General features: G+C 57.5%; 1 protein-coding gene across 2 annotated transcripts; it reads right to left on the reverse strand.

Annotated features, from left to right (window-relative positions):
• Window positions 1–3,347: 3,347 nt before the first annotated feature.
• CCDC102A (coiled-coil domain containing 102A) lies at window positions 3,348–24,858 on the reverse strand. Of its 2 annotated transcripts, none has more exons than XM_082677655.1 (9): window positions 24,831–24,858; window positions 16,510–17,260; window positions 14,101–14,327; window positions 12,367–12,475; window positions 9,973–10,089; window positions 9,413–9,622; window positions 7,809–7,979; window positions 6,809–6,912; window positions 3,348–4,576 (listed from the first exon to the last, which is right to left on the reverse strand). In XM_082677655.1, the coding sequence occupies exons 2-9, from the start codon at window positions 17,098–17,100 to the stop codon at window positions 4,447–4,449; spliced, it is 1,659 nt and encodes a 552-aa protein (XP_082533781.1). In that variant the 5' UTR covers window positions 17,101–17,260; window positions 24,831–24,858; the 3' UTR covers window positions 3,348–4,446. The 2 variants fall into 2 exon arrangements, with proteins under 2 accessions (XP_082533781.1, XP_082533782.1); XM_082677656.1 differs by lacking the exon at window positions 24,831–24,858 and adding an exon at window positions 21,877–22,000.
• Window positions 24,859–25,005: the final 147 nt, after the last annotated feature.

The following is a 25,005-nucleotide window of genomic DNA, read 5'->3' on the forward strand; positions in this document are numbered from 1 at the left end:
CACCATGGACCAGGATGTGGAGCGAGACTTTATCGGTCCAGCAGTGGGGAGCCATGGCTAGTTCTTGAGCGGGGGTGGGGGACCCAGGATGCTCCTCTCTGGTGTGGGGGAAGCCTGGGAAATGCGAAAGCCTGAGGAAGGCTTTATGTTTACATCTTTTCTGGGCCCCTCCCAGAGCAGGAGAGGAGAGTCTGAGCACCGTGGAGACCACCCCAGCGCAGCTGGGTCTGTGGGGCTGGAGGAGAACTGGGAGGCCTTCCAGGGAGCCCTTGATCCACTGGGAGGCACCCACCTGGGGCCTGGGAGGCAGCTGGCATCTTGCAACCCTGCAATTAGTAGGCAGAGGAGCTGGGTGGTGGTAGTGGTGGGAGCAGCGGGCTGAGAGCTACAGCTGGTTCCTGGGTGCTGCCTCTGTCTCCAGCCCACCACCCACTGCCCCAGAGGGGTGCCCAGGGTGGCTGGTGGGCCCCCAGGCAGTCAGGGAGCTAGGGTCTTGGGAGACGATGCAGACCCTAAGCAAAGCCAGAAAAGTACTACTAACAGTGAAGTTATACTATGTCTGGAGAATCCAGTTGCTACTGTCCCCATTTTATAGATAAGGAAATGAAAGCCCAGAGAGGGATAGGAGATTGCCAGAAGACACACAGCCAATCAAAAAGTAGCTGGATCTAGAAGCCAAGCTTGCCTGAAGTGCTGGGGCATGGGGACTCACTCCTGGGCATAAATTTCCAGGCAGGGATCCCTAGGGGCTGGCTGGTAGGGGCAAAACAAACTTGGCTGGAGAGCAAGGGGAGGCCAAGCCTTCAGAGGACAGACTCCAGGGGCCCCAGCCTCATGCTGCAGGGGGAGGAGGGGCCGGGTGGGGCAGTGTCTGGCCCAGCAGGTTCTGCAGCTTGTCCGGGCACTCCAGGCCTGTGAGAAGAGGCCCTGGCACTGCTGCCCCTGGACTGCTGTGGCTTTCAGTGCCTCGGAGACTTCTCAGCTGACCAGCAGAAAGATACCTAGGCCTGGTCCTGCAGGTACTGCAGTGAAGCTGGAGTCAGGGGTGGGCGGTGCTTCTGGCTTCAGCCTTCCACCGTCTCATCCATCCAGCCATCCAGCCATCCTTCTTCCCCTCCCTTAAAGATGTTCTCTAGGCCTAGGGCACTGTGCTGGCTGCTGGAAGGATTCTCTGCCCTCCAGGAGCATCTGGTGGGGTGGGAGAAGCAGACAGGTACACAACCCACTAACACTCTAAGGATGAACCAAGTGGGCTGAGCTTTGAGGGGCTGGTGGGACTCTGACAGGGAAGGGGCAATTCTGGGTGGTAGGAAGGGAGTTCAACATGGCTGGAGCTGCAGGGTCTGCTGAGTGGGGTGGGGCTTCCGAGGGCAGGGGCTGCACCATCCAGGGCCTTGCCTTGGAGGGCTGGGGGAAGGGGGGCGTAACCAGGAGTGTGGGCTCTGGCCTCAGGTTGCCTGACCTGGAATGCCAGGGTGACCACCAACCAGCTGTGTGGCCTTGGGGTAGTCACCTGCTTCCTCCGAGCCTCTGCATCCTTGGTGTCAAGAGAGATGACCACGGGAGTGCCTGCCTCACAAGACTGTAAAGCACATGGCGTGGCTCAATACATGTTACCTGTTCTCGGCAGTCACCCCTGTGGTGACAAGAAGCCTGCAGGAGTTCTGATCCCGAGAATGACACGTATACTTGGCCTGGCTATACTTCACACTGACTTTGGCCAGTGCCGCCCCTCTCAGCCATTCAATTTCCTCACCTGTTCAAAGAAAGACTGGACTAGGCCAGAGGAAGGGCACTCACATGCCTCGGGGGCCAGGCGGTAATAGAGACGAGGAGGGTGCAGGTAAGGCTGCAGGGAGCGGTGGGGACTGTGGCTCACCGGGTGGCTGTGCCCCCTTCCGGAGAGCACCTGCCTCTCAGCCCTGCAGCTGCAGCCACGCAGGAGTGCGAGCCCAGCGTGGTCTGAGGCGCTGATTTCTCAAGAGGGGGACACCCACATTTTTTATGAGAAAACCTCCCATTATTAACATTAGCAATGCATTAAATACAGCTTTTAAAGCATCGCGGGAGCCAAAGCTGATGCTCCTGTTGGCAGATGTTGCTCTCACGACCACCAGGAAGGAAGGGCTGTGAGCAGGGAGGCAGCGAGAGTTCCAGGCCCAGGGAATCTTCCAGCCCTTTGCCTGCGGCTGTGCTTCCCTCCCAAGGCTTCTGGTCTCCCTTGTACACTGGAGGCGGAAGGCCAGACCCTCTCCTCTCTGATGTTCTCAGGAGCGGCCCCGCCCACAGACAGGGGCTATGATGGGGCCCCTGCCCCACACTATCTCGCTGGAGGTGCCAGGGAGTCTGGGAGAGCCTGCTGTGCCGGACGCTCTGCTCTGTGTCTGGGAATGGCAGGTCCGCCTGGGGGCCCAGGGGCGGCTCTCAGGGCTGCTGTCAGTGAGTGCCTGGATCCTGGCTCCTGGGGGTCAAAGGGCAGCACTTTCAGCCTCTGCTAGGGCCTGCTTCCTGTTCGGGAGAGAAAACAGAAAGAACCCCCCGCGCCCCCCCCCCGCGCCCCCCCCGGCAGGAAATGGTCCTCTTCCCCCAGCGCCTTTTCCCTTTTCTGCTGGCCCTGGCTTGTGAGGAAAGGCCCACGGGGGTGGGTGGCGGTGTGGATCCCGGTGGCTGGGTCTTGCCCACTCCCTCCTCTCCCGCTCAGGGCACAGGAAGGGACATGGGCCTCTTTGCCATGACAGCAAACCCCACCTCTCCAGCATGGTTAGCTTAGGTTTGGCAACAGGGGACATGACATGTTCGGTGCCCATATTTATTACCCCCTGCTGGGCTCATGGGCCTGTCTCTCCCCTCCTCTCAGCCCCCAGGGCTTGTGGCATCCACTGGGTCCCAGCACCATGGCCCCAGGGGTCCCTCAGACTGGGCCACAATAAGAGAGAAGTCCTTTAGTGCAGCTGCCCACTCTGGGGCAGGGAGCCCTTCTATCAATTGAATTTTTTTTTCTATCAATTGAATTTAACTCCTCTTTGGTGCCAGGCCCCTGATCCAAGCCCAGCCTCTCCGTACTCACCTCTGAACACAGGGAACTCGCCACAGCCCGCGTGCTAGAACAGTTCTGAGAGGGCCCCCTCCTGCAGAAAGCAGGCCCTGGTGCCAAGAATTCATGTAAAACTCCCATCAAGGGCAGGTGTCTCAAATGCCACCTCAACTTGTGAAGATTCAAAAATATATGCTACTGTGTTTTTAATAACCTTTTCCACCAGATTTAATATAAATTGGCTGGTTATAGAAGGTTTAGAAATTAAGTATCAAAAATAAGATTACCTATAATTTCACTACCTAGAGCAGGACTAGGGGAATGATAAAAGGATTATTTGTTGTGTTCATACCTACCTCTGGGTAAACACACACCAGTCAGTTGTCTGAACTTCATCCCTTACGGCAGAACCCAGCTGGCAAAGCCCCCCTCTCCAGGGCATACCTTCAAGTATTTCAATTATAACTAACCTTTACTGAGCTCCAGATGAACTCACCGAATTCTCCTGATGGCTCTATGAGACATCTAATTTATAGATGGAGAAACCAAGGCTCAGAGAGGGCAATTAACTTCCCCAAGGTTGCACAGCCAGTAAGAGGCAGAGCAGAGATTTGAATTCATCCGGTGCCAGAACTGAAGTCTCCTCCAGATTTGACATGCGCCATCCCTTTTCCTTCCCCTCAAAGGAGCTGGATTCCAGACCATTCAGCAGTTCCAGTGTTCATTCATTCATTCTTTCTCACGTTCATTCATTTATTAAGTCACTCAAGTGACTTAATATCAATATTCCTGAGCTCAGGTTCGGTGCCAGGGGTAGGCTGATCCTGTCTGTCCCCCACACTGCGTGCCCACATCTGCCACACTCTCAGGACTCCAGCCCGAGAACCTGAACTCCATTTATTACAAAAGACTGGGTTTATCACATTGTACTATGAACAGCCACAGCCCCCGCCCAACCCCTAGGGCCCAGAGAGGCAGCCTGGGTGGAGGCCCCAACAGCCCTCCTTTGACACCCGCTCCCCCTGCAAGAAGGTCATGGGGGGGCGGCACCTAGAGTGGGCCTCAGAGTGGTCCTGTGTCTATAAAACCAAATGGGTCCAAGGACCCCAGGCATATATATATATATATATATATATATATATATATATATATATATACACACACACACACACACACATATATATATAATATATATATATATATATAAAACATAGGCCATGGCTTCCCTTTCACAGAGTGTAGGTAAGGTGGGACCACCGATGCCCACTGTGGGAGAGAAGGAAGTCATCTGTGGCAGGGACCGTGGTCTGCTCCCAGAGCGAGCACAGGTAGCTGCATCAGTTCAAGTGGCGGGTCAGCCTGGGCACCCGGGGGCCCGGGCTGCTGGCCAGTCCTGCCCAGCCCTGGGAGCTCTAGGCCACCTGGATCTGCAGGTCCTCATCCTCGTCCAGGTCGCTGGCTCCGTCCCCCGCCTCCTCGGCGCCAAAGCGAGCGCTGCGGATCTTTCCAAAGAGGGGGGCGTTCTGCTGCTGCCTTCGGAGCCTGCGGGGTGGGGTGACAGGCGGGTCAGGGATGAGCCTGATCAGCTGGTGCTACAGCAGCTAAGCCGCCCCTTGCGCTTCCCTGCTGCCAGGCACCAGACTGGGCCTTTTACAAACATTACCTCACCTCACTTCATCCTCCCGGAAGCCCCTGAAATGAGGGAGGTGCTTCTGTCACCCCCATTTTACAGACAAGGAAACTGAGGCACAAAGCAGTTGAGTAATGTGCCCGAAGTCCCACAGACAGCAGTGAGAGGTGCTGGGCTCTGAGCTGATTGGCTGGCTATGGAGTGGGCCAGGGGCTCAGAGAGGCGAAGCCGCGGCTCAAGGTCAGGCTGCTGGGATTCAAACCCAAGCCAGGCTCCAGAGCCCACAGGGAGAGAGTTTGGGGGTGTGGGTTCTGAGTCCCCCACATCCTCAATGTCAGTGAGAAAGCGCTCCACTCTAGCTCTTCCCCACAGTAAAATTCCTAAAGCCAAAATTTACCAGGCAAACTTCCCTCTAAGAGGAGCTGGTGGCGGAAATGCCCATCCCCCCTTTCCCTTGGCTCCCCTGCCCCCCACCCCCAGCGGAGTAGCCGCCCAGGCTGCATCTTACTGGAAGGCATGAATTATTAACACGGCAGGGAGGGGCACAGGCGGGGGCCTCCATTACTGCACTGTGATTTAGTGAGCTGTCCCCGGAACATTAAAGCACGAAAAGTTGGAAAATAAAATGAGGCAGCGGTCCCGGGCAGCCCCGCCCTCCCCGATGGAAGCACTTGAGAGGCTGGGCAGAGCCTGCCTGCCCACTCTGGGAGTTTATGGCTCCCAGAGAACGTGGCCAAGACTGCGGGAGAGCCCTGAGGCTAGGCGGCCTTTGGAGGGGTGTGTGCTGGGTGGGGCCGGGGTTGGGGGGGGCGGGGCAGAGCTGGCCAGACACTGAGCCTGACTTGGGCTCATGCCTGGGCCCCTGAACAACACTTTACAGGCAGCATCCCAGGCAGCTGGGGAAACTGAGGCTCGGCTGGCCAGGTCACACAGCTGACAGGTCTGCCTCCCACAGCTTGTACTCTAAGCCACAGAAACTCAGCACACACAGTACATGCTCTGCAAATGAGGGCTCAGGCGGCAGATGGCGGGGGGCGGTGATCTGGCCTGACCACCCACTAGCTGTGTAGCTGTGGAAGGACTTACCCTCTCGTGCCTTAGTTTCCTCGTCTGCCAGCCCCCTAGGAAAAAAAATCTCTCCCTTTCCTTCTCTCATAGGAGCATGATTCTTATAGCACAATATCTGACCCAAATACAAAAGCTCCACTAATATTTAGCATCTATTATGTGCCAGGTACTTTTATAAGCATAGATCAGCTCATTTAATTCCCACAACCAAGAGGTAATAAAAACTGTTATCAGCCCCATTTTACAGATGAGCAAACTGACCAAGAGAGGTCAAGTAAGTGGCCCCAAATGACACGGCTACTAAGTGCAGAGCCAGAATTCCCAACCACCCAGGCAGCCTGCTGCAGAGCCTGGGCTCTGTCTATTCCATGAAATAAGAGGACGCAGGTACGGGCCTGCCCCAGGCGCGGCACAGGAAGACTCAGTCTCAGGTGGGGGCTTCTGAAATGGGGAGGGGCTTGGACTAGATATTATCTGTCATCTCATGTCTCTGAGGGGAGTCGGGGGAGCGAGCCATTCACAGGGTGTTGTGATGGAGAGGGAGGCAGCAGAGGGATGCAGAGTGTGCTGGGTGGGTCCCCCAGACCTTCTGGTCCTCCCTCACTGAGGCTGATGGGTCCTGTCTACAGATGAGGAGGTCGGGGCTACCATCAAGGCCGGGGCTCCTCCGTGGTTCCCTGCCCTCCAGTCCTTCAGGATCACCCCAGCCTGCTCATTCTTCTTATCAAAGACTCCCCAGACCCACTGTCCCTCCCTGCTGCCCCACGTTGGGCCTGACCTCTTTGGCCGCCCCTCCTATCCTCTGGACACACGACACAATTCCAAGGCTCCCAGCTGGTCTTACTTCCTGCACTCCCTTCCCCGGTTTCCTGGCCCTGGCCCTTCCTGCCTGGAGGGGACAGGATTCTGGCCCCAGGACGTCCAGATCTCTTCCTTCTCTGTCTTCCCCACTAGCCCCACTCAGGGCTCCAACCCTGACCCCTGACCCTTGGCTTCCCTCGGCTGGAAGCGCTTCTGCCCTGTTTCTGAGCCCCAGCCAGGAGTCCTCCCCCGGAGGGGCTGCACGCTGGGCCCACCTGGACTGCACGTGCTCCAGCTGCACTTGCAGGTTCTCGCTTTGCTCCGTCTGCTCGTCCAGTGACCGCTGCAGCTTACGCGCCTGGTTGTGGGCCTCGTCCAACTGGGGGGTGAGCAGGGCCAAGAGCGTGGGAGTCACCCAGGGCTGCGCCAGCCTCTGCCCCGCCATCTGCTTGGGACCAGCCACTCCTGCTGTTCCTCTGTGGGAATGACCTTCCCCAAGAGCAATTCCTGTCGCTCCTTTGAGGCCTACCTCCTCCAGGGAAACATCCGTTTCACTTCTCTTCTTTCCTGTTGCCCCTCCCTTCCAAACCTCCCCATCCTCTAACGCCCCAAGCTACTGACCCACCCATCAACCTACCTACCCTATGAACCTGTCCATCTGATCATTCATCCATGGGAATATCCTTCTGCTCATGGAGGTACCCACCACTCACCGTTCGTTAATCTCTTCAGACACCCATTCACCCTACCCTTGTGTCCTTCCATCCTTCTGTCCTTCTTTCCCTCTTCATTCATTCTTCCACCCACTGACCCAGTCAGCTGTCTGTCCATCTTTCCACTATCCACTCAGTCATCCATCTTTCCATATATCCATCCATCCAACCAATCACCCATCAGACATCTGCTGTTACATCTCATCCATCTATCCTCTCTCCCTCTCCCATCCATCTGCCCACCTATTTCCTCAGCCATCTGTTCATCCATCCATGGAGTTATCCTTCTGTCCTTCTATTTAACCAACTCCATATCCACCCACTCATCCATCCATTAATCTATTCAACCACTTATCCACCTTGTCTGTCCATTTTTCTTCCCAGCCTCCTACCCACACACCATCTGTCACCCACCCACCTGCTCTATCCTGGGTCCCTCTTGAGAGTCAGGCTTGTGCCAGGGGACCCAGCACGGACCGACATGGGAAGGCCCTGCAGCCCCACTCCCACCTCCCCCAGCTGAGGTCTGCAGGCTGTGCTTTGGGCCCCAGCAGGCGCTCACCTCGTCCTCAGCCTGGGCCAGCTCCTTCTTGAGCTCCTCCACCCGCAGCCGCAGCTTCTTCACCTCTGCCTCGTGCTGTTCCACCCGCCGGTTGGCGTGTGCCAGCTCCGCCACCTTCTCCTGGAATTGCTTCTTCAGCTTGCTGTGCACATGCTTCAGGTCTGCCAGCTCCTGCAGGGGAGCAGAGATTGGGGGAGGGCTCGTGCAAGGGAGTTCCATGAGGTCAGGCAGTTCTAGGGGTGCCGGAGTCTCTCTTGCCCGGAATCTCTCCACCTGCTGACTAAAATACCAGTACTAGAGCTGGCTGAGCAGCTGGAGGCTACAGGTGCCGTCTAGTGAGGTGAGAAGGCATGCGGGGCAATGAGGGAAGAGGTGGGTGGAACTGGTGGCTCCACTCTGGACATGTAACTCTGGGGTGCCAGCGGGACATGACATGGAGGTGTCCAGCAGCCTACTTGAGCTGAGTCATGTTTTCTGGGGAGGGGTGAAGTCGGGATTCTTTGGTGTGTAAATGGCATTAAAGCCCTGGGTCTGGAGATGAGCTAAGATGGGGAGTGGGTGTCGGAAGAAAAGAGATCAGAAGCCAGAGTGGCTGGGAAGGGGATGAGCAGCCAGGAGAGGAGCTGCCCACCCCTGAGCTCTGTGATTTCTCTGAGCCTCAGTTTTCGCATCCATGAAATGGGGACAGGAACTACCTAAAGGTCTCTTGAATCCATCCTCTTTGTTCCATCTCCACCAACCTGAGCCTGGTCCTGGCCGCCATCATCTCCCGCTGCCCCGAGAAACGGCGACAGACTCCCCACCGGCTTGCCTTCCTATCCGCCTTCCACACAGCAGCCAGTGAGCGCTGAGAACCACAACCTGCTTGCACCTACCTCTTACTCTTCAAAGGTGGCCCTGAGCTCCTGCCTCACCTACCACGTCCTTCTTGCCCACCGCCCTCCAGGCACACCAGCCACCCTGCTCCTCCAAAGTTCCATGTCCCTGTCGCCATGGGACGTTCATTCACAGTATTTCCGAATCCTCTCCTGGAATCAGTTCACTACCAGTCAACACCTGCTTTCGCTTGAGACCTGGGCTCAAACGTCACTGCCTCAGGGAAGTCTCCCCATGACCTGGGCCTAAGCCAGGTCCCCTGGTATTCCCTCTTCCCTCTTCCTGCCCAGCCACGGAGCTGTGTGACCAGCGTGAGTGTGTAAGGGAGGGAAAAACACCTGCATCGCCCTGAGCCACCAGCTCCACGAGGGGAGGCCACGTCCCTCCTGTCCGTTCACTGCTGTGTCCCCAGCACCTAGAACAAGGCTTACACACGGTGCTCAGTAAACATTTGTTGGGTTAATAAAAGGGCTGTTGAGAGGATTAAGTGATATCATGGACAAAAAGCACCGGCACAGGGCCTGGCCCACAGTGGTGCCCCATAAATGCAGCTACTATGATATCACTTAGCCTGGCCCACAGCAGGCGCCCGGCAGGAGCCGCGGCTGTGGCGACTACGACCTCTGTCCGTAGTTGTTACTTCAACGGTCCCTGGCCCCCTGCGGGGTGGAGCTGGACACCCAGGAGGCCCTCTGCCCCAGCCCTGGCCGCGCCACCCACTGCCCCACCTTGTTCTTCTCGAAGAGCGCGGCCTGGCTGGCCCGCAGGTCGCAGTCCAGCGCGCTGGCTGTCTGCCGCCGCCGCCGGGCCAGCGCCTCCTCCAGGTCCCCGACCTGTGCCCGCAGCTTCTTGTTCTCACGCTCTAGGCCCAGCTTCTCTGTCTCCAGCCGCTCACGGCGACCCCACTCGGCTGCGTTCTCCGCCTGCAGCCGCTCCATCTGCAACAGGGCAGGACAGGGGGAGGGGTCCACAGGGAGGGGGTGCGGAAGGCCAGAGCTGGAGGCTCCCCCTCCCCACCTCCTCCTGCAGCCGTTTTTTTGGCTCCAGGAAGCAGGTCCAGCTGCAGCGGCTATAATTAACCCGGGCTTATTTCACCGTGTGCAGGATGTGAGGGCGCTTCTAGTCTCTGTGTGGGAGAGAGGCCCACCCCCTGAAGACTGGAGCACCCTCGGGGTGTGGCTGGTTCCCCCTTAGTGTACAGGCCTGGTTCCTGCCCTCTTCTTCGTGAATGACTGATGGTGGCAGGGCCCCTGGTCCCCCGAGCCCCAGGCGCTCCCAGTGGCCTCACCTCGCCCCTCAGCTCCGCCATCTTCCTGTCCATGCTGGAGCGTGCACCCAGCTCGTCCTCCAGGTCTTCGGACATGCGGCCCAGCTCGTCCTGGTGGGCCTCCTTCAGGATGCTGAGCTGCATGACACAGCACAGCCTGGTGAGGTGAGGACCACCGGCCCTGGTGGGTGGGCACTGGTCATAAGGGCTCAGCAAGGAGCCTGGGGTGGTGCCCAAATGGGCCACCAGGTAACTAGAACAGACCCCAAATTTGACCACTTCTTCCTCTTCTAACATCTCTCACCTCTTATCTCATTACCATCTAGCCTCCCAGTGTCCACTCTTGCCCCTCATCTCCCCAGTCAACCCATTTTCCAACACAACAGCCCAGGAGGAGCTTTGAAAAAAGATAAACCGGGCTTCCCTGGTGGTGCAGTGGTTGAGAGTCCGCCTGACGATGCAGGGGACGCGGGTTCGTGCCCCGGTCCAGGAAGATCCCACATGGCGCAACTACTGAACCCACGTGCCACAACTACTGAGCCTGCGCTCTAGAGCCCGCCAGCCACAACTACTGAAGCCCGTGCACCTAGAGACCGCGCTCTGCAACAAGAGAAACCACTGCAATGAGAAGCCCGTGCACCGCAACGAAGAGTAGCCCCCACTCACCACAACTAGAGAAAGCCCGTGCGCAGCAACAAAGACCCAATGCAGCCAAAATAAATAAATAAATAATAAAAATTTTTAAAAAAAGATAAAAACTGACCCCTCCCTATGGTCCCATAAAGCCCTGCACGATTGGACCCCTACCTGTCTCCCCTCAACCGCATCTCCCACCTCTCTCCCTTGAGCTCTCTGTGCTCTGGGCACCTCGGCCTCCTCCCTAGTCCTCAAATACACAAGTTCCTGTCCACTGCAGGCTTCACACGTGTGGTTCCCTCTGCCTGGTGCCCCCGTTCAGAGGTATCTTGAAGGGCTGACTTTTCTCATTCTCAGGTCTTGGCCTAAATGCTCCCTCCTCAGGGAGGCCTCTCCTGTCCTCCCTGCCTAGAAGGGGTACTTCTCCACACACACGCCTGTCCCCCCAAGAATGTGAGCTTGGGAGGACAGACAGCGTGTCTGTCTGCCCGCCTTCGTATCCCTGTATGGCCTGGGCCCAGGGCAGTGAACACAGGCTGAACGCACCCAGTGGATCTGAATCCGGGTCTGCCTGTGGGTGTGGGGTTGGTCACATGAGAAGCACCTGGGGTGCTTTTAAAATAGTGCAGATTCACTGTTGTATAGCAGGGAAAACTGCCAGATGAATGCTCTTTGCAACGGCATGGATGAGCCTTAAATATGGAATGTTGAGGGAAGAGAGCCTGATACAAATGAGAATCTTTATAATTATGTATCTGTAAATCTGCATGGTTGTCTTACTCACTTTTCTTCAAAAGATTACACAATTTGAAAAGATTAAAAAGACAGATTCTTGGACCCAACCCCCAAAGATGCTGACTCAGGAGGATGAGGGTGACGTCTGGGAAGCTCTATTTTAGGAGATTCCTTAAAGAGATTCTACTTAAAGACAGGTTTTCCAGGACAGTTTCAGGCTCTGAGGTCTGTGAACCTCACGCCTTCTGGAAAAGTAGGGATCCAGCCCAGCTTTCCGTGGGTGGCTGCGCCCCCTGGTGGCCATCAGGGCCTGCACAGGAAGCAGTAAGGGAAGCCCAGCCTGACCCCTGCCTGCCCTGAGTCCCCAGAATGCAGTGGTGGAATCCCCTCTCTGCCAGCTGGAGCTTCAATTTCCTCATTTGTAAGATGGGGACATCAGGACCCAGATGTCTTGACTGCTGTGAGGCTCCAGCGAGATTTTGCACCCACTATGTGCCCAGCGAACGTCCAGACTCCTCCCCTTCATCTTGGTCTACAAGGCCTATGGGATTTAGCTCCCCTTGCAATCTCATCTCTCAGTTACTATCCTCCAGCCACACTGGCCTCTATTTCCTGAACACACTAGGCTTGTTCTGGCCTCAGGACCTTTGCATTTGCTGTACCTTCTGCCAGGAACTTTGCCCCTATCTCCTCTCAAGGGTGGCTTCTTCTAATCACTTTAGCTCTTGCCTCAAATGTCACCCTCTTGGAGAAGCCTTTCTTTCAATGACCCACCACCTCATTTCTCTGATTGTGTTTTGACTCTTTCACACCTTCTGAACTTATCTACCTGCTTACTGTTGGTCTCCCTCACCACGGCCCCCCCTAAGGTGAGCTCCTAAAGGTAAGGACATTGCCTGCCCCAGTACTCAGAACACTGCATGGCACATGGCTGGTGCTTGACAGTGAATGAATGAATGCCCTTCTTTCTTCCATTCCCTCTGCTGAAATTCAACAGTGCAGCACTGCTTCCTCCAGGAAGCCCCTGTGGTCTCCAGGACTCACTTGCTTGAGCATCTCCTGCTTGGTCTTGCTCAGCTCCTCATACTTGATCTTCCACTGGCTGAGCTCCCCCTCCAGCTTCTCAATGTTCCTGCTCAGTGCCATTTTATCCCTGGGGAGGGGAGAGGGAGGGATAAATGGGGGTGAGTCCACTGGGGCCCTCCGCTGAGTCCTCCTATGTAGTCTGCACCTGTCAATCCCATGTCCAAAGTGCTTGCCTCTGCATTCAAGGCCCTGGCGCCCCACTCTGCGGCAGGCACCCTGTTTGCATTTCTTCTGGAGCTCCACCCTCTGCACAGCTACAGGTGCCCAGCTCCCAGTGTGGAGTGACCGGGCCTCCAGGGCACTGGGCCCTGGGCTCATGTGCCAAATGAGACCCCCATTTCTTCCTATCTGTTTTATGTAGGCTTGGTTTGAACACACAGCTTTGCAGTTGGAAAAGCTGGGAAACACTGTCCAGTGACTCTCTGAAGGACGGGTCCCGTCTTGTCATCAGCACTGGGTGGCAGTCCCACGTGTTCTCGTGACCCCCACCCTGCACTCTGTCCTGAACATGAAGGAGGCGCTGTGGGTAACAAGCGTGGTATCTGGCCCCAGCACACAGTGCTTTACGACCAACCCCACACCGTGCTGGTCTCCCGTTCTGGAAGTCTAGTATTTCTTTACATTTCAGTTTGTACAATAGGTTGATTTTTGTTTGTTTTGCTTTAAAAGAAACGTATTGTCTCATAGTTCTGGAGGCTCCAATCTAAGACCAAGGTGTTGGCAGGGTTGGTTCCACGTGAGGGGTGTGAGGGGAAATCTGTTCTATGCCTCTCCCCTGGCTTCTGGTGGTTTGCTGACAATTTCTGGTGTTCCCTGGCTTATCTCTGCCTCTATCTTCACAAGGGCATTATGTTGATTTTTAAAAGACTTCTGTGTGTAATTAAGTTAAACTATCTTTGTGTTTAGTTTCTGGACAGAAAAGAGGGTGTTACAAAATATTCATCATAATCGGGCTTGTGCCCCGATCAAGGTAACTGGTGACCTCCACGTCCTAAATCCACTGGTCAGTGCTCAGTCCTCTTCCTACTTGACTAGCTGATCACTCCCTCCTCCGTGACACAGTTTCTCCTGCTTTCTCTGCCCCCCACTGGCTCTCTTCTCCTGTCTCCTTTGCTGTTTCCCTCTTCTAAACTTGGTCAGCTTCAGGGCCCCATCCTCTGGCCACCTCCCTATCCACTCTCACCCCAGCTCACGGCTTTCAGTATCATCTACTTGCCGATGACTTGCGTTTTTACCTCCAGCCCAGACCCGTCTCACAAACTCCAGATTCATTCATGTCCCCAACTGCCTCCGTGCCATCTCAAACTCAACACGTCCAAAGCCAAATTCCCAGCTGCAACCCCCCAATCTCCCTATCCCTTCTTCCCTGCTTTTATTTTTGCCCACGGCACCCTCCCCCCATGAAGGCAGGGACTTCTGGTCTTACTGATGGCTGTATCCTCACTGCTGAGCAGAGCCTGACCCCGATGCCCAACACGTATTATTTGAATTAATAATAATAATAATAATAAAAACCCTCACACTGTGTCCTTGGGCAGAGCACCACTGTTCTAAAGTCCCAAGACTGAAACAGGACCATTCCGCTTCAGTGAATCTCACCTTCTGAGACACGGATTTTCACTCTGTGATTCTGAGGACGCCCTGGAGTGGCCTGGCCCGGCCCCCGGCCCCTGCCTGCCTCCCGGGACTTACTCTCGCTCCTTGAGCAGCACCTTCTGGGACTCATCCAGCCGTAGCCGCAGGGCAGTCAACTTGGAGGCATCCTCCTCGATGGTGGCGGTGTCCTCCCAGGGCAGTCGGCTACGCTCCTGGCGGCCCGAGCTGCCCCGTGAGGCCCCAGCCCCTACGCTGCGTGCCTCCCAGCAGCCCTCGGGCTCCTCTGGTCTGCTCTTCAGCAGGCCCTCCACCAGCTCCAGCTCCTGTGGGGTCCAAGGTGGAGGCGGGGTCAGTGGTCGCTGAGTCCTCACCCCCTTGGCCTTCATCGTGGCCTCTCCTAGGCCCAGGGTCTGGCATCAGCTTGGTGGGTAACCTTGGGCAAGTCACACAGTGCTTCTGGATCCCAGTTTCCTCTTCTGCTGCCTGCTTCTTCACCCCTGGAGAGGGAGGGACACACCCTCTCCCTGCACTGCCTAAAAGTGCACACAGAGTCAGCCACTAAGGTTCCCTGAATCCTGGAAGAGTCCCCAGAATAGGTGGTAAGCTCCCTGTCAGTGGAAGTATGCAAACATTTGGTGGGACACTGGTGTGAAGGTATGTAGAAGCAGGGATTTCCTACAACGAATAAAGACTAGATTCCCTCAAAAGGAATTCCCACTCGAAGATTCCGTTTTTCAGGTGCAAACACCTGCAACACGATAAGTGAAGTGGCAAAAGATGCATAGGAAGGTGGGTGGCCTCTGCGAGCGGAACCAGCTCCCAGATAGGAAGCAGCGAGGGATTATTAACTCAACTCTGAGGCCTCTTGCTCCCTGCCAGGCTCCCCTTCCCCTCTGCCCTTGTCTGCCCCCTGGCCTGCCTCTGACTACAGACCCAAGATGCCCATGGCCTCTGTTACAGCCTGGCTTTTCCCACAGCCTTTCCAGATGAGTCTGGGCCAGCCCCTTCCCTGACTGGCCCTTGGTTTCCCTATCTAGACTGGGACAGTGGCCCTGAGGCCCCCCTGAGGAGTGAGATTCTACTCCTCTTCTATCTCAGACTGTCTGGGTGGGGGCCTCTAATGCCACCTGGTCCAAAGCTCCAATTCACAAATGAGGAAACAAGGAGGGAAGAAGGGACTTGCTGTGGGTCACAGAGGACAGGGCTGGGCTGGAGAGCAAACTCAGACTGCAACTCCAGAGCTCCCACCGCTGGTACCTGCCACCCCGTCGACTGTGACTCATAACCAGAAGAAGGAGAGAACAGGAATAGTGCCGTGAGGCTGGCTGGTATACAGGGGCTCTCATTCCCTGCCCCGAAGAAAAGCAATGAACCCCAACTGCAAACACCATGCAGGCCTGGGAGAGAGGGGCTTCAGCCACCAGGAGGCAGCAGTGCCCACTCTAGCCCACAGGCAGGAGAGGAGAGGGGGCAACCAAGAATCTTAGCTAGAGGAGCTGGCCTGCCTGGGGACGGAGCTGGGAGCAACCTGAGGCTGGACTCTATCCCTAGATGGCCTTCTGGTGACAGGCCTGCTGGTTCAGGGGAGGCTGCCCTCCGCACACACCATTAATATTCCAGATGTACTGATTACTATCACCATGGGCTCTGGAGTTCACTTGGGGGCAACTCCCAGTGACTCTAGTCACCAGCTGGGAGCCATTGGTACTTAACTTCTCAACGCCTCAGTGTTCTCGTTGGTAAAGGAAATACTTCCTGGGGCTGCTCTGAGAATTAAGCAGACAATGCTCGTGCATAGCCTAGCGCCCTGTGGAGGTGCCCATCGAACCATGGATGCCATTTCCCAAACTCACCAGGCACTCTCAGCCTCTAGGTTTTTGCACAGAATTTCCATCACCTGGAATGCATTCCTGCACTTTTCACAGCCAATTCCTCCGCAACCTCCTAGTCTCAGCTTAAATGGACTGCTTCCAGAAAAGCTTCTGTGCAGCCCCCTCCTCAAAGCCTGGATCTGGGACCTCCTCTGTGCTCCCACTGCCCGGATAACCCCCCACCCCTCAGCTTTGATTGACACCTCTTATAAATGTCTCCCCCTTCCCCTAAATTCAAATCGAACGAATGAATGGATTCAGCTCTGCTACTAATGGATGTCTTCCAGGTAAGTGCTTAGAACCTGCTCCTGCTCAAAGAGGATGATTTCTTGGTTCTGTTGACTACTCAGGTGTGGGAGTGGAGGGACCACCAGAACCGGGGACTCTCTGCCCTGCGGGCGGTCTCTGTAAAGGAGGTAACCTGGGGCCCTGCAGTGCAGAGCCTGACCCCCTGAAGAAGTGAAACCTCCCTGCGGGCCCGGCCCTTACTACCCCTCTTTCTAAGCCAAGCGGCCACCTCTTCTGCCCGAGTCAATCAGCCCCTCCCACTTCTAAAATCCAGCGCGAAGGCCCCGCCCAGCAGCCCCGCCCCCCCGCCGCGCACCTGGGGCAGCCCCGCCCCCCCGCCGCGCACCTGGCTGCCCGTGGGTCTCTCCGACCCGACGTCGCGCACTGGCTCCTGCTCCCTCTCTGGCTCGGTCTCGGGACCGTCAGGCGTCCTGTCCATGACCCCCCGGGCGCCCCGCAGCCGCGCCAGTTCGCGGCCCCGCGCCTCGCACTCGCCCTGTGCCTCCTGGCGCTCGCGCCGCGCGCCCGCCAGCTCCTTGGTGAGCGCGTCGAGACGCTGGCGCAGCTGGCGCACCTCCTCGCGCGCGCGGTTGCGCTCGGCGCGCACCTTGCTCCATTTCTCGCGCCAGTTGGCCGTGCAGTCCGACCACCAGCGCATGGTCTTCTCCATCTGCGCCGCCCGCGCGCGCGCCTCCTCCAACTCCCGCAGCCGCAGCTCCTCACGGCTCTCCCAGTCCCCGTCGGCCAGCAGCGCGGGCGCCGGCGGCAGCGGCAGAGCAGGAGGCGGACCAGGCGAGGGCGTGCCGCTCGGCGGCGTGGGCGGCAGCGAGTCGGCCGGCCCCATGCGCTCGGGTGACGGGCTGCCCAAGATGGTCAGGAGGCTGCCTTTGGACAGCTGCGGGGACTCGGCCAGCCGGGGGCTCGGCCCGTGGCTCATGGTGTGGCCGCGGGGGCGAGCAGGCTCTCGGGCCCTGGGCTGGAACTCCCAGACTCAGAGGCGGCGCGGGGCGCGCGCGACGTTCGCAATACCACTGTGCATGATGGCCACTGCTACCCGCTGCTCTCCCGGCCACGGGGCGGGGGATGCCTCCTCCAACCTGTGGGAGAACACAACCATTATTAGGAGGTGGCTACCATCCGTCCATATCCTTAAGCTCAGCCATGGGAAGGGAGTAACCGGCAGAGGGAACAGCATGGGCAAAGGTGGGAGGACTGAAAATGGTCACCTCCAGAAGCCCCAGTGAGGCTGGAATGGTGAGCAAGGGCCTGCAACCGCTTCCTCACTGGCCTCCAGACTCCTCCCTTGAGTCCCTTCACCCTGCAGCAGCTGCAGCTGATCTGAAACCTTGATCTGCTGTCCCTGACCTTCAGGTCCCATCTCACACAGCGAATGGCGTATACTATTCTCTCTCCACCCGGAATGCTGCATGCTTCCATGCTGGCCCTGCCGCCAGGAGTCCCCTCCCAGCCTCTTCCTGCACTGGGCTAACGCTTCTCATCCTTAAAACTTATCTGAGATATCACCTTCTTCAAGAAGTTTTCCCGGACCCCCTCAGGCCAGGTGGTCAGCCCCAGCCCATGTCTCCACTAGCCAATCTCACTGTACCACTTATCTGTGTCCCTGTGTGCTCCCCATCCTGACCCCAGGCTGTGAGTTTGCTGAGGGCAGGGGCTGCCTCCTGGTCTTTGTCCCAGCACTGATGACAATGACAGTGACATTTATGGAGGCCCAGGCACCATGGCTATGTGAACTATCCTCTCAACAGACTTGGGGGAAATTATAGACATTTACTGAAGAGGAAAGGGAGGCTCAGCAAAGTTAAGCCCTGGAGTTAATCCAGATACAGCACCCAGAAGTCCAAATGCAAACACTGGGGCAGGTCTGGTGAACACCTGCACGCTCTGGTCGTACGATAGAAATAAGCCGGTGTCTAGGTGGTGGCGGTGCGGTGTGGTGAGGTGCCCCCCATGCCTGCCGCTGAGCTCTGCTGTTCACGGGCCACGTCGCCTTTAAAATAAGTGAGACACATGCCCCTCTCTATCCCCAACCTGCCACACTCTCCCTCCATGTAGCTCTGTGCTGACCCCCAGGAGCAGCCCCTCGGGGCATCTCGTACTTCCTTCCCCATCCAGCTGGGCCTGTCCCACAGATCCTCACCCCGGCCCCTAAGGCCCTGCCCTGATTGCCATCTCTTCCTTTTTTCCGGGACCCACCAGGGCACTGCTGGTGGGGCTCTCAGCAATCCGGAACAGTGTCCCAACACTGTCTGGCCAACGCTCTGTGTCACCTCTTCACCCTCCTCTGGCCTCTAAGCCCCTCACTCTTGGCAGGTGATCTAATGTCAGAGTTTGCAGTGAAAAGAGAAGCTGTCAGGCTGGCACTGCCTCCCTGTCCTGCCCCAAGCCCCACGGCCCCCTCCTCTCTGCCCCTAAGAGGACAGAGGGGCTCTCCCTCCTTGGGTCAAAGTCCTCCCACATCCAGCTTCTCCCACCCCTGCCAATGATGCCTCTCCAGGGGGCCTTCCCCACCTGCTAAAGTCTCTCCTGACACTCTCACCTCACTTCTCTGTCTCCTCCCTTTCAAGGCCCATCCAGAGGGGTCCACACTTGCTGTCTCCACCCTGTCCACCTCCCTCTCTCTCTCTCATCAGGCCTTGCCAGGCTGGCTTCCGGCTCCCCTGCCCTACCCACTGGGCACATCCTAGCCCTCCCAGGTGTGCCCTCTCTAGCTCTGGGCACCTTCCATCCCTCCCTTCTTGCATCGCTCTCTCCCAGGGTGTTCTCCGGGTTTTCCTCCTCTTCTCCAGTTGTTCCCCATCACCTTCCCTGGAGTGCTGGTGTCATCCAGTCCTTGCCCCCTTCTCCTCTCTGGCTGCCCCTGCCTGAGCCATCTCGCCATGTCCTCAATAACCCTGAATCTCTCTCTCCACCCCAGGCTGCCCTCCAGAATCGCCCAAACCACCAGCATGTCCCTCAGACAACTCAGACTCAGCTTGGTCGGATGGGATTCACTGTCTCCACTCTCCCCACTACTGGATCCTCCTTCTGGATGTCCCCTCTGGGAGAAGAGCATTTCCTTACTCCTTCACGCTGTGGGAACATCCTGGAATCTGCTTTCTCCCCACCTCCAAGTCATGTCAGTCTGTCTGCCACACATCACGTGGATCTATCCACCTTCTTCCTCCTCAGCCACTAACCTGTCAAGGCCACCACCATCATCTCCCACCTGGGAGACTGCAGCCACTGCCCTCCCTGCCCCATCCCCCTGCCCCCTTTTGCCTCCTTCAAATCCATTCTCAAGAGCAGCAGCCAGAGTGAGTTTTTAAAAACACAAACCTGGGACTTCTCTGGTGGCGCACTGGTTAAGAATCCGCTGCCAATGCAGGGGACACGGGTTCGAGCCCTGGTCCAGGAAGATCCCACATGCCGCGGAGCAACTAAGCCCGTGCGCCACAACTACTGAGCCTCTGCTCTAGAGCCCGTGAGCCACAACTACTGAGCCCACGTGCCGCAACTACTGACGCCTGCGTGCCTAGAGCCCGTGCTCCGCGACAAGAGACTGCAATGAGAAGCAGTCTGCAATGAGAAGCCTGTGCAGCAACGAAGACCCAACGCAGCCAAAAGTAAATAAATAAATTTATATTAAAAAAATTAAAACACAAACCTGATCATGCCAGTGGCCACAACCTTTGTCATTACCAATAGCTGTGACCTCTCTCAAGAGGCAGTTCCAAGCTCACTCCCTCTAGGGATCCAACACCAAAAATTCTTCAATCTCCAAAGGAGCTACAGCCTACCGATCGCCTTGCCTGTTCACTGTCCCCACTGCCCACCCCGTCCCTTCTCTCCTTGCTACGTGCCACGGTCGCAACCTCGTCCTCACAAATGCCCTGAGTGCCCCAGCTGTCTCACCTGTTCTTGTCTCGCAGGTAACACCAACCCTGGTCGCCTCCACCACTCTGCCTGCTCCTGCCCTCACCCGTATAACCAGGCATCGCAGGTTTTACACCACTGTGTGGACCAGTGTCAGTTTCAATTCATGACCATCAGTGTCGTAGTTCCTCAGCATTGATCAGTGATCCTACTATATTTCTCTAGTGCATTTGCTGTTTGTTTACTGTCTGCCTTCACCAGGCACCAGTTCTGGGCCCAGCTCTGTCACCAACCTCATGTAAACCACTGCCCCATGTACTGGGCCTCAGTTTCTCCGCCTGTAGAACTGGGGTGAGAGGTGAGGGAGGCCAGCGCTTCTAGATCAAGGAGTCTTTCAGATTCACCTGGACACTTGCTTAAAATGCAGTTCCTGGGCCTCACCCCCCAGAGAATCATGTTCAGTAGGTGTGGGGCTGGGAATTTGCATTTTAATCATCCAAGTTTGGGACATACGAGTAACTGGTGATGCCTTGTCACCACCCATAGTTCCAGACACACAAACATGCATGTATCAACCCCAGTAACAACTGCACAAAGTTATGTACACAGACACAGCCATACAGACCTAGGTTCCAGGTCCCTGTACACCCCTGACTCCCCACGGGATCCCTGGAAGGCTGAGTGCCCACTGTGACTCACTCTCTCCAACTGTGCAATGAGGTGGCTGGCCTAGATTCCATGTGCATTCACAGACATGTGCACACCCAGACACACAACTGCAGACACACAAGCAATCCCATACATGTAAATATAGACACAGAGACACGGGCAGACACACGCACACTCAGAAATGGCCCCATATGCACACACAACTGTATGTATGCACAGAGAGACGCTCCCTTGTAGATACAGTTACAGACACACCTGAAGACATATACATGCCCACAAAGATGGATACACAGGGACATGCAAAGATACATATTCACCCCTAAGACAAGCACACACACACGAACACATACACGGACACGCACACTCCTCCTCGCCCCATTTTCCTGGCCCAGCTCCACATGGAGAAGCTCTTGGAAAAGAAAAACAATGTGAGAGCCTACGGGGTAGGGGAAGGAGGCAGGAAACCCGAGTGCCAGCCCGGCAGGCAGCCCAGGCAGCCCCACCAGAGCTGTGCTGGGAATGGGGGATGGGGGGTGGTGAGGAGGGGGTGCTCAGGGCCGGGCCCCTGTCTGCTGGGCCTGTCCTGCAGCCCCTAAACTGAGAGGGGGGCGGGGGCGGGGGCGCACTGACACATTCTCTCTGACACTCTGGGAGCTGCCAGGCCTGGCACGGGGCTTGGCAGGGAGCGGTGGCCCAGTCCTTCCAGGAATCCCAAGCCTGTCGCGCAGGGGCAGGGCAGGCGCCACCCCGGCCCCTAATGGCTTCCAGGCGCCCACACTAAAGGCAGGGGTGGGCTCCAGACTCAGCTCCTGTTCCCCTCCCCAGGAGCCTGGCCCGGCCCCTCCCGGGGGCTGGTGGCGGGGAGCAGTGGGGACAGAGGGGCTCTGAACAGCCCTCCCACCTTCCCTCCTGCAGGCCCAGGGTCCCCTGAAGGGTGTGTGTGCGCGCACATGTAAAGGCACGGGGGTGGGAGCCCAAGGTCGGTTTTCTGGAGAAGCCTACTCCCCAGCACACCAGGAGCCCTGCACACACACTCAAGGGCAGCTAGACTCTGCCCAGCAACGCCTCCCCTCACCCCTATCCCCACCCCACTCACACAACACAGCCTTGGGGACATGGACGGACACACACACACACACACACACCAAGCCCTGGTAACGTACACACTCACCGAGAGCTGATGCCACACAGAGGTTCAGCTTGCGGTTGTAGAGACAGGCTCCAGCTGCCCTACCCCACCAGGCTCAGCTCCTTCTTCCCCAGGGTTGCGCAGATATGTGTGGGGTGGCCTCCTGATTTCTGCAGGGTGTCACCACCTCCCAAGGATTAGGTGGAGGAGGGACCAGCCTCCACAGGCCCAGAGAGCCTTTCCCACCCACCCTCCCCTCTCTTGCCTCCCACCAGCCAGACGGGTCTATTCCTGCTTGAATCCTCAGGGTTTGTGCCCAGGCTATTCCCCCACTTGGGATGCCCCCCTCAGCCTCTAAACCCACCCACGCTTCAAGCTCAGTTCTACCCCTCCAGGAAACACCTTGGCCCCCCCAGCCTCACTCTCTGCCCGGGAGCAGAGCCCCATAACCCTCCGCAGCCAGACCTGGCCAGCTGCCCTCTCTCTTCTTGCAGTCCAGGCTTCCCCCAACCCAGGTAGGACATTTGCGCCACCCAGAGCCACTAGGACAGGCCCTGCATACAAGATTTACTCCAAGTTGACTGGTGGGGTGGAGAGCAGAAGGCTGAACCATGACTTCACATCCCCTGAGCTGGGCAGCGGGGCCACGCGGGACTCAGAGCCCCTGAACCCCATCCCTGCAGCCATCCTCACTGCTCCAGGCAGCGGCTGGCCACTCATAGGACAGAAACCATAATGTTTTGATCTGATATTTGCCTCAGGCTAGGCCCTCACCAGCCCTGTCTACACAAAGTGACCAGCGGTTCCTGCTGCTCATGGACCTGTTTGGAACGTTTGTTTCTCCTTTCTTTCTCCAGCAGCAAACTCCTATGCATCCTTTAAGACCTACTTTGGGATGCGTCTCCTCTGGGTAGCCTTCCCTGACCTTGTACAGAGTATGTTAGTGCTCCCAAAGCACTGGCACCTCCCTGTTCTTCAGCAATTGACACACTGTCAAGTCCACAAGGGCATCTTGGTCTCGCTGGCTGTCAGCACAGGGCCCAGATGCTGCATAAATGCTTCCCAGGTTGATGGATGGAAAATGAACAGTTAAGGGTTGCCTATAACCTGGGAGGGTTGAGCCATCCTAAGGATCAGGAGTCACTTTGTGGCCAGGCTCTGAGCCAGGTAAGTGTCAGAGTCTGTCTGAGGCCAAGGTCACAGTGAGAGGTCATCTCATGGCCAGGTCAAGGATCAGGCATTTTATCTGAGGAAGCCTGACTCACAGGGGGACAACTTTGTGTTTCGCCCTTAGCATGTTTAGATGACTCATATCTAGTGAGGAGAGTAAGCAATGCTGAGGCCTAGATGGGGCTCAGTTTAGGGGATTGGGGCCGGTGCGCCTGGTGGCCCTACTCTTCCCTCTAGCTCAGAAACCCTCTATGTTTTCCCAGAACCTTTCAGGTGGGGCTCTAGGGCTGGCGTGTGGCCACAGGCCTGGCTGTGGGCAGGGAGCAGAGCCCGGCAGGAAACCACAAAGGACGGCCTGATTGGATAAGTGCAGGGTCCAAGGCTGGTCAGCCCACAAACTGTGGGCGCCTGTCCCTCTGACCTGCTGCCCACGCTCCAGTCACTGGACCTCCAGGAGAGGACTGAGAAGGAGGGAGGGAGCCTGCAGGTTGAAACGGAGCCCGAGGGGGTGGCCACCCCTGGCCTGTTCCCAGGTACCCCCATCTCATATCGAGGAGCCACAGATATCCCAAATCACCGATCAGAACTCCCTTCTTTATAAATGGGCCAACTGAGACCCAGAGGTACAGCTACTGGTCCACATTCACATAGAGGACCAGCAGCAAAGTAGGGCTGGGGGTGGGGTGCTAGAATGCTGGGACGGGATGCCTCCCCTCTTGGGTCGTGATCACCTGAGGAGCAAGATGCCCCTGGGACCACCTACACAGTGGGGTCCTCAGTCATCAGGCCAAGTGGCCAAACATAGCTGGCAGAGGATGGGAGCCTTTCATGGGGGCGGACCCCTGCCCCGGGCCTCTGAGCAACTCCTTGAACTATTCACTCTTGTACAGCAGACTTCCCACGAGTCTCATCTCTGCCTCTGTTATGCTGTGTGCTATCTGCAAGTCCGTGCCCTCTCTGAGGCTGTTTCCTTACTTGTAGGATGGGGAGAGGCACTAACAAGATACCTAAAAGCTTTGTCCAACAAGTGGGAAAAATCTGCGCCAATACGAACTAATCCAAGCTCCACAACAGCCCTACATAACCGACACTTAAGACAGAAAAAGTGAAGCCCCGGATGGGGAACGGGCTTGCCGGACACCAGTCGTTCGTACAATCAGAACGGTGGGTCAACCGAGGCCCACTCCCTTCTCCTAGCACTGAGCCGTCGTTCCACCTGCCCCTACTCCTTCCAGAAATTCCCCTTCTGCCCTCCCACGACCGCTAGCCGCCTTAGACCTCTCTTCCTTGCCCCCTCCCCAGCCTCCCAGCTCACCCGAGCGGCGGGCTAAGGAAGGAGGGTCTCCCGGCCCCTCGAGACGCGGTCCCGCCCACCCCACCACGCGGTCCCTTATTGGCAGCCGCCGCAGGCCTGGGGCAGTGGCGCCGCGCTCCGATTGGACCGCGCCGCCCGTCCATCCCGCACTCGCCATGGTGACCACGTTGGGTCCCCCGGGAGAGTTCCAAATTCCGCCCCCGCCCGCTGGCGCCCCCCTCCCGTCCGGCCCCGGCCCAGTGCATTCCGAGGGCGGCCCTGCCTTACCCCAACTCCCGCAGCCCCTTCACTCCCGAGGCCCGGGCCCCAGGAGGTGGGGGAACCCGGGGAGGGGGCTAGGAAGTTCTGCTCCGAGTCTGGGGGTTGCTGCGGATGCGAGAGCCCCAGCTTCTCTCCTGTACTCCAACACGCCCCCAACTTAACCCCTTCCCTCCCGCGGAAAGTTCGCGGCCTGGAGGGAGTTCCCGGGACGCAGTGGCTTTCGGTCTCCTGCATTGGCGGCCCCGCTCACCTCGGCCGGGGACCCGCGGGCTCCGGACGTCCGACCCGCCGCGGATGGGCGGAGCGGGCACGGGGCTTGCTGCGGCCGCCGCCGGGAGGGCCGAGGGAGGGCCGCGGAGTCTCCTCCTCCCTCCCGGGGGGAGGGGAGGGAGAGGAGTCGGCGGGGCGGGGGCGGTGGGGCCCCG

This window comes from Grampus griseus (assembly GCF_964374135.1).
Source record: "Grampus griseus genome assembly, chromosome: 19".
In the NCBI taxonomy this organism is placed as follows: domain Eukaryota; kingdom Metazoa; phylum Chordata; class Mammalia; order Artiodactyla; family Delphinidae; genus Grampus; species Grampus griseus.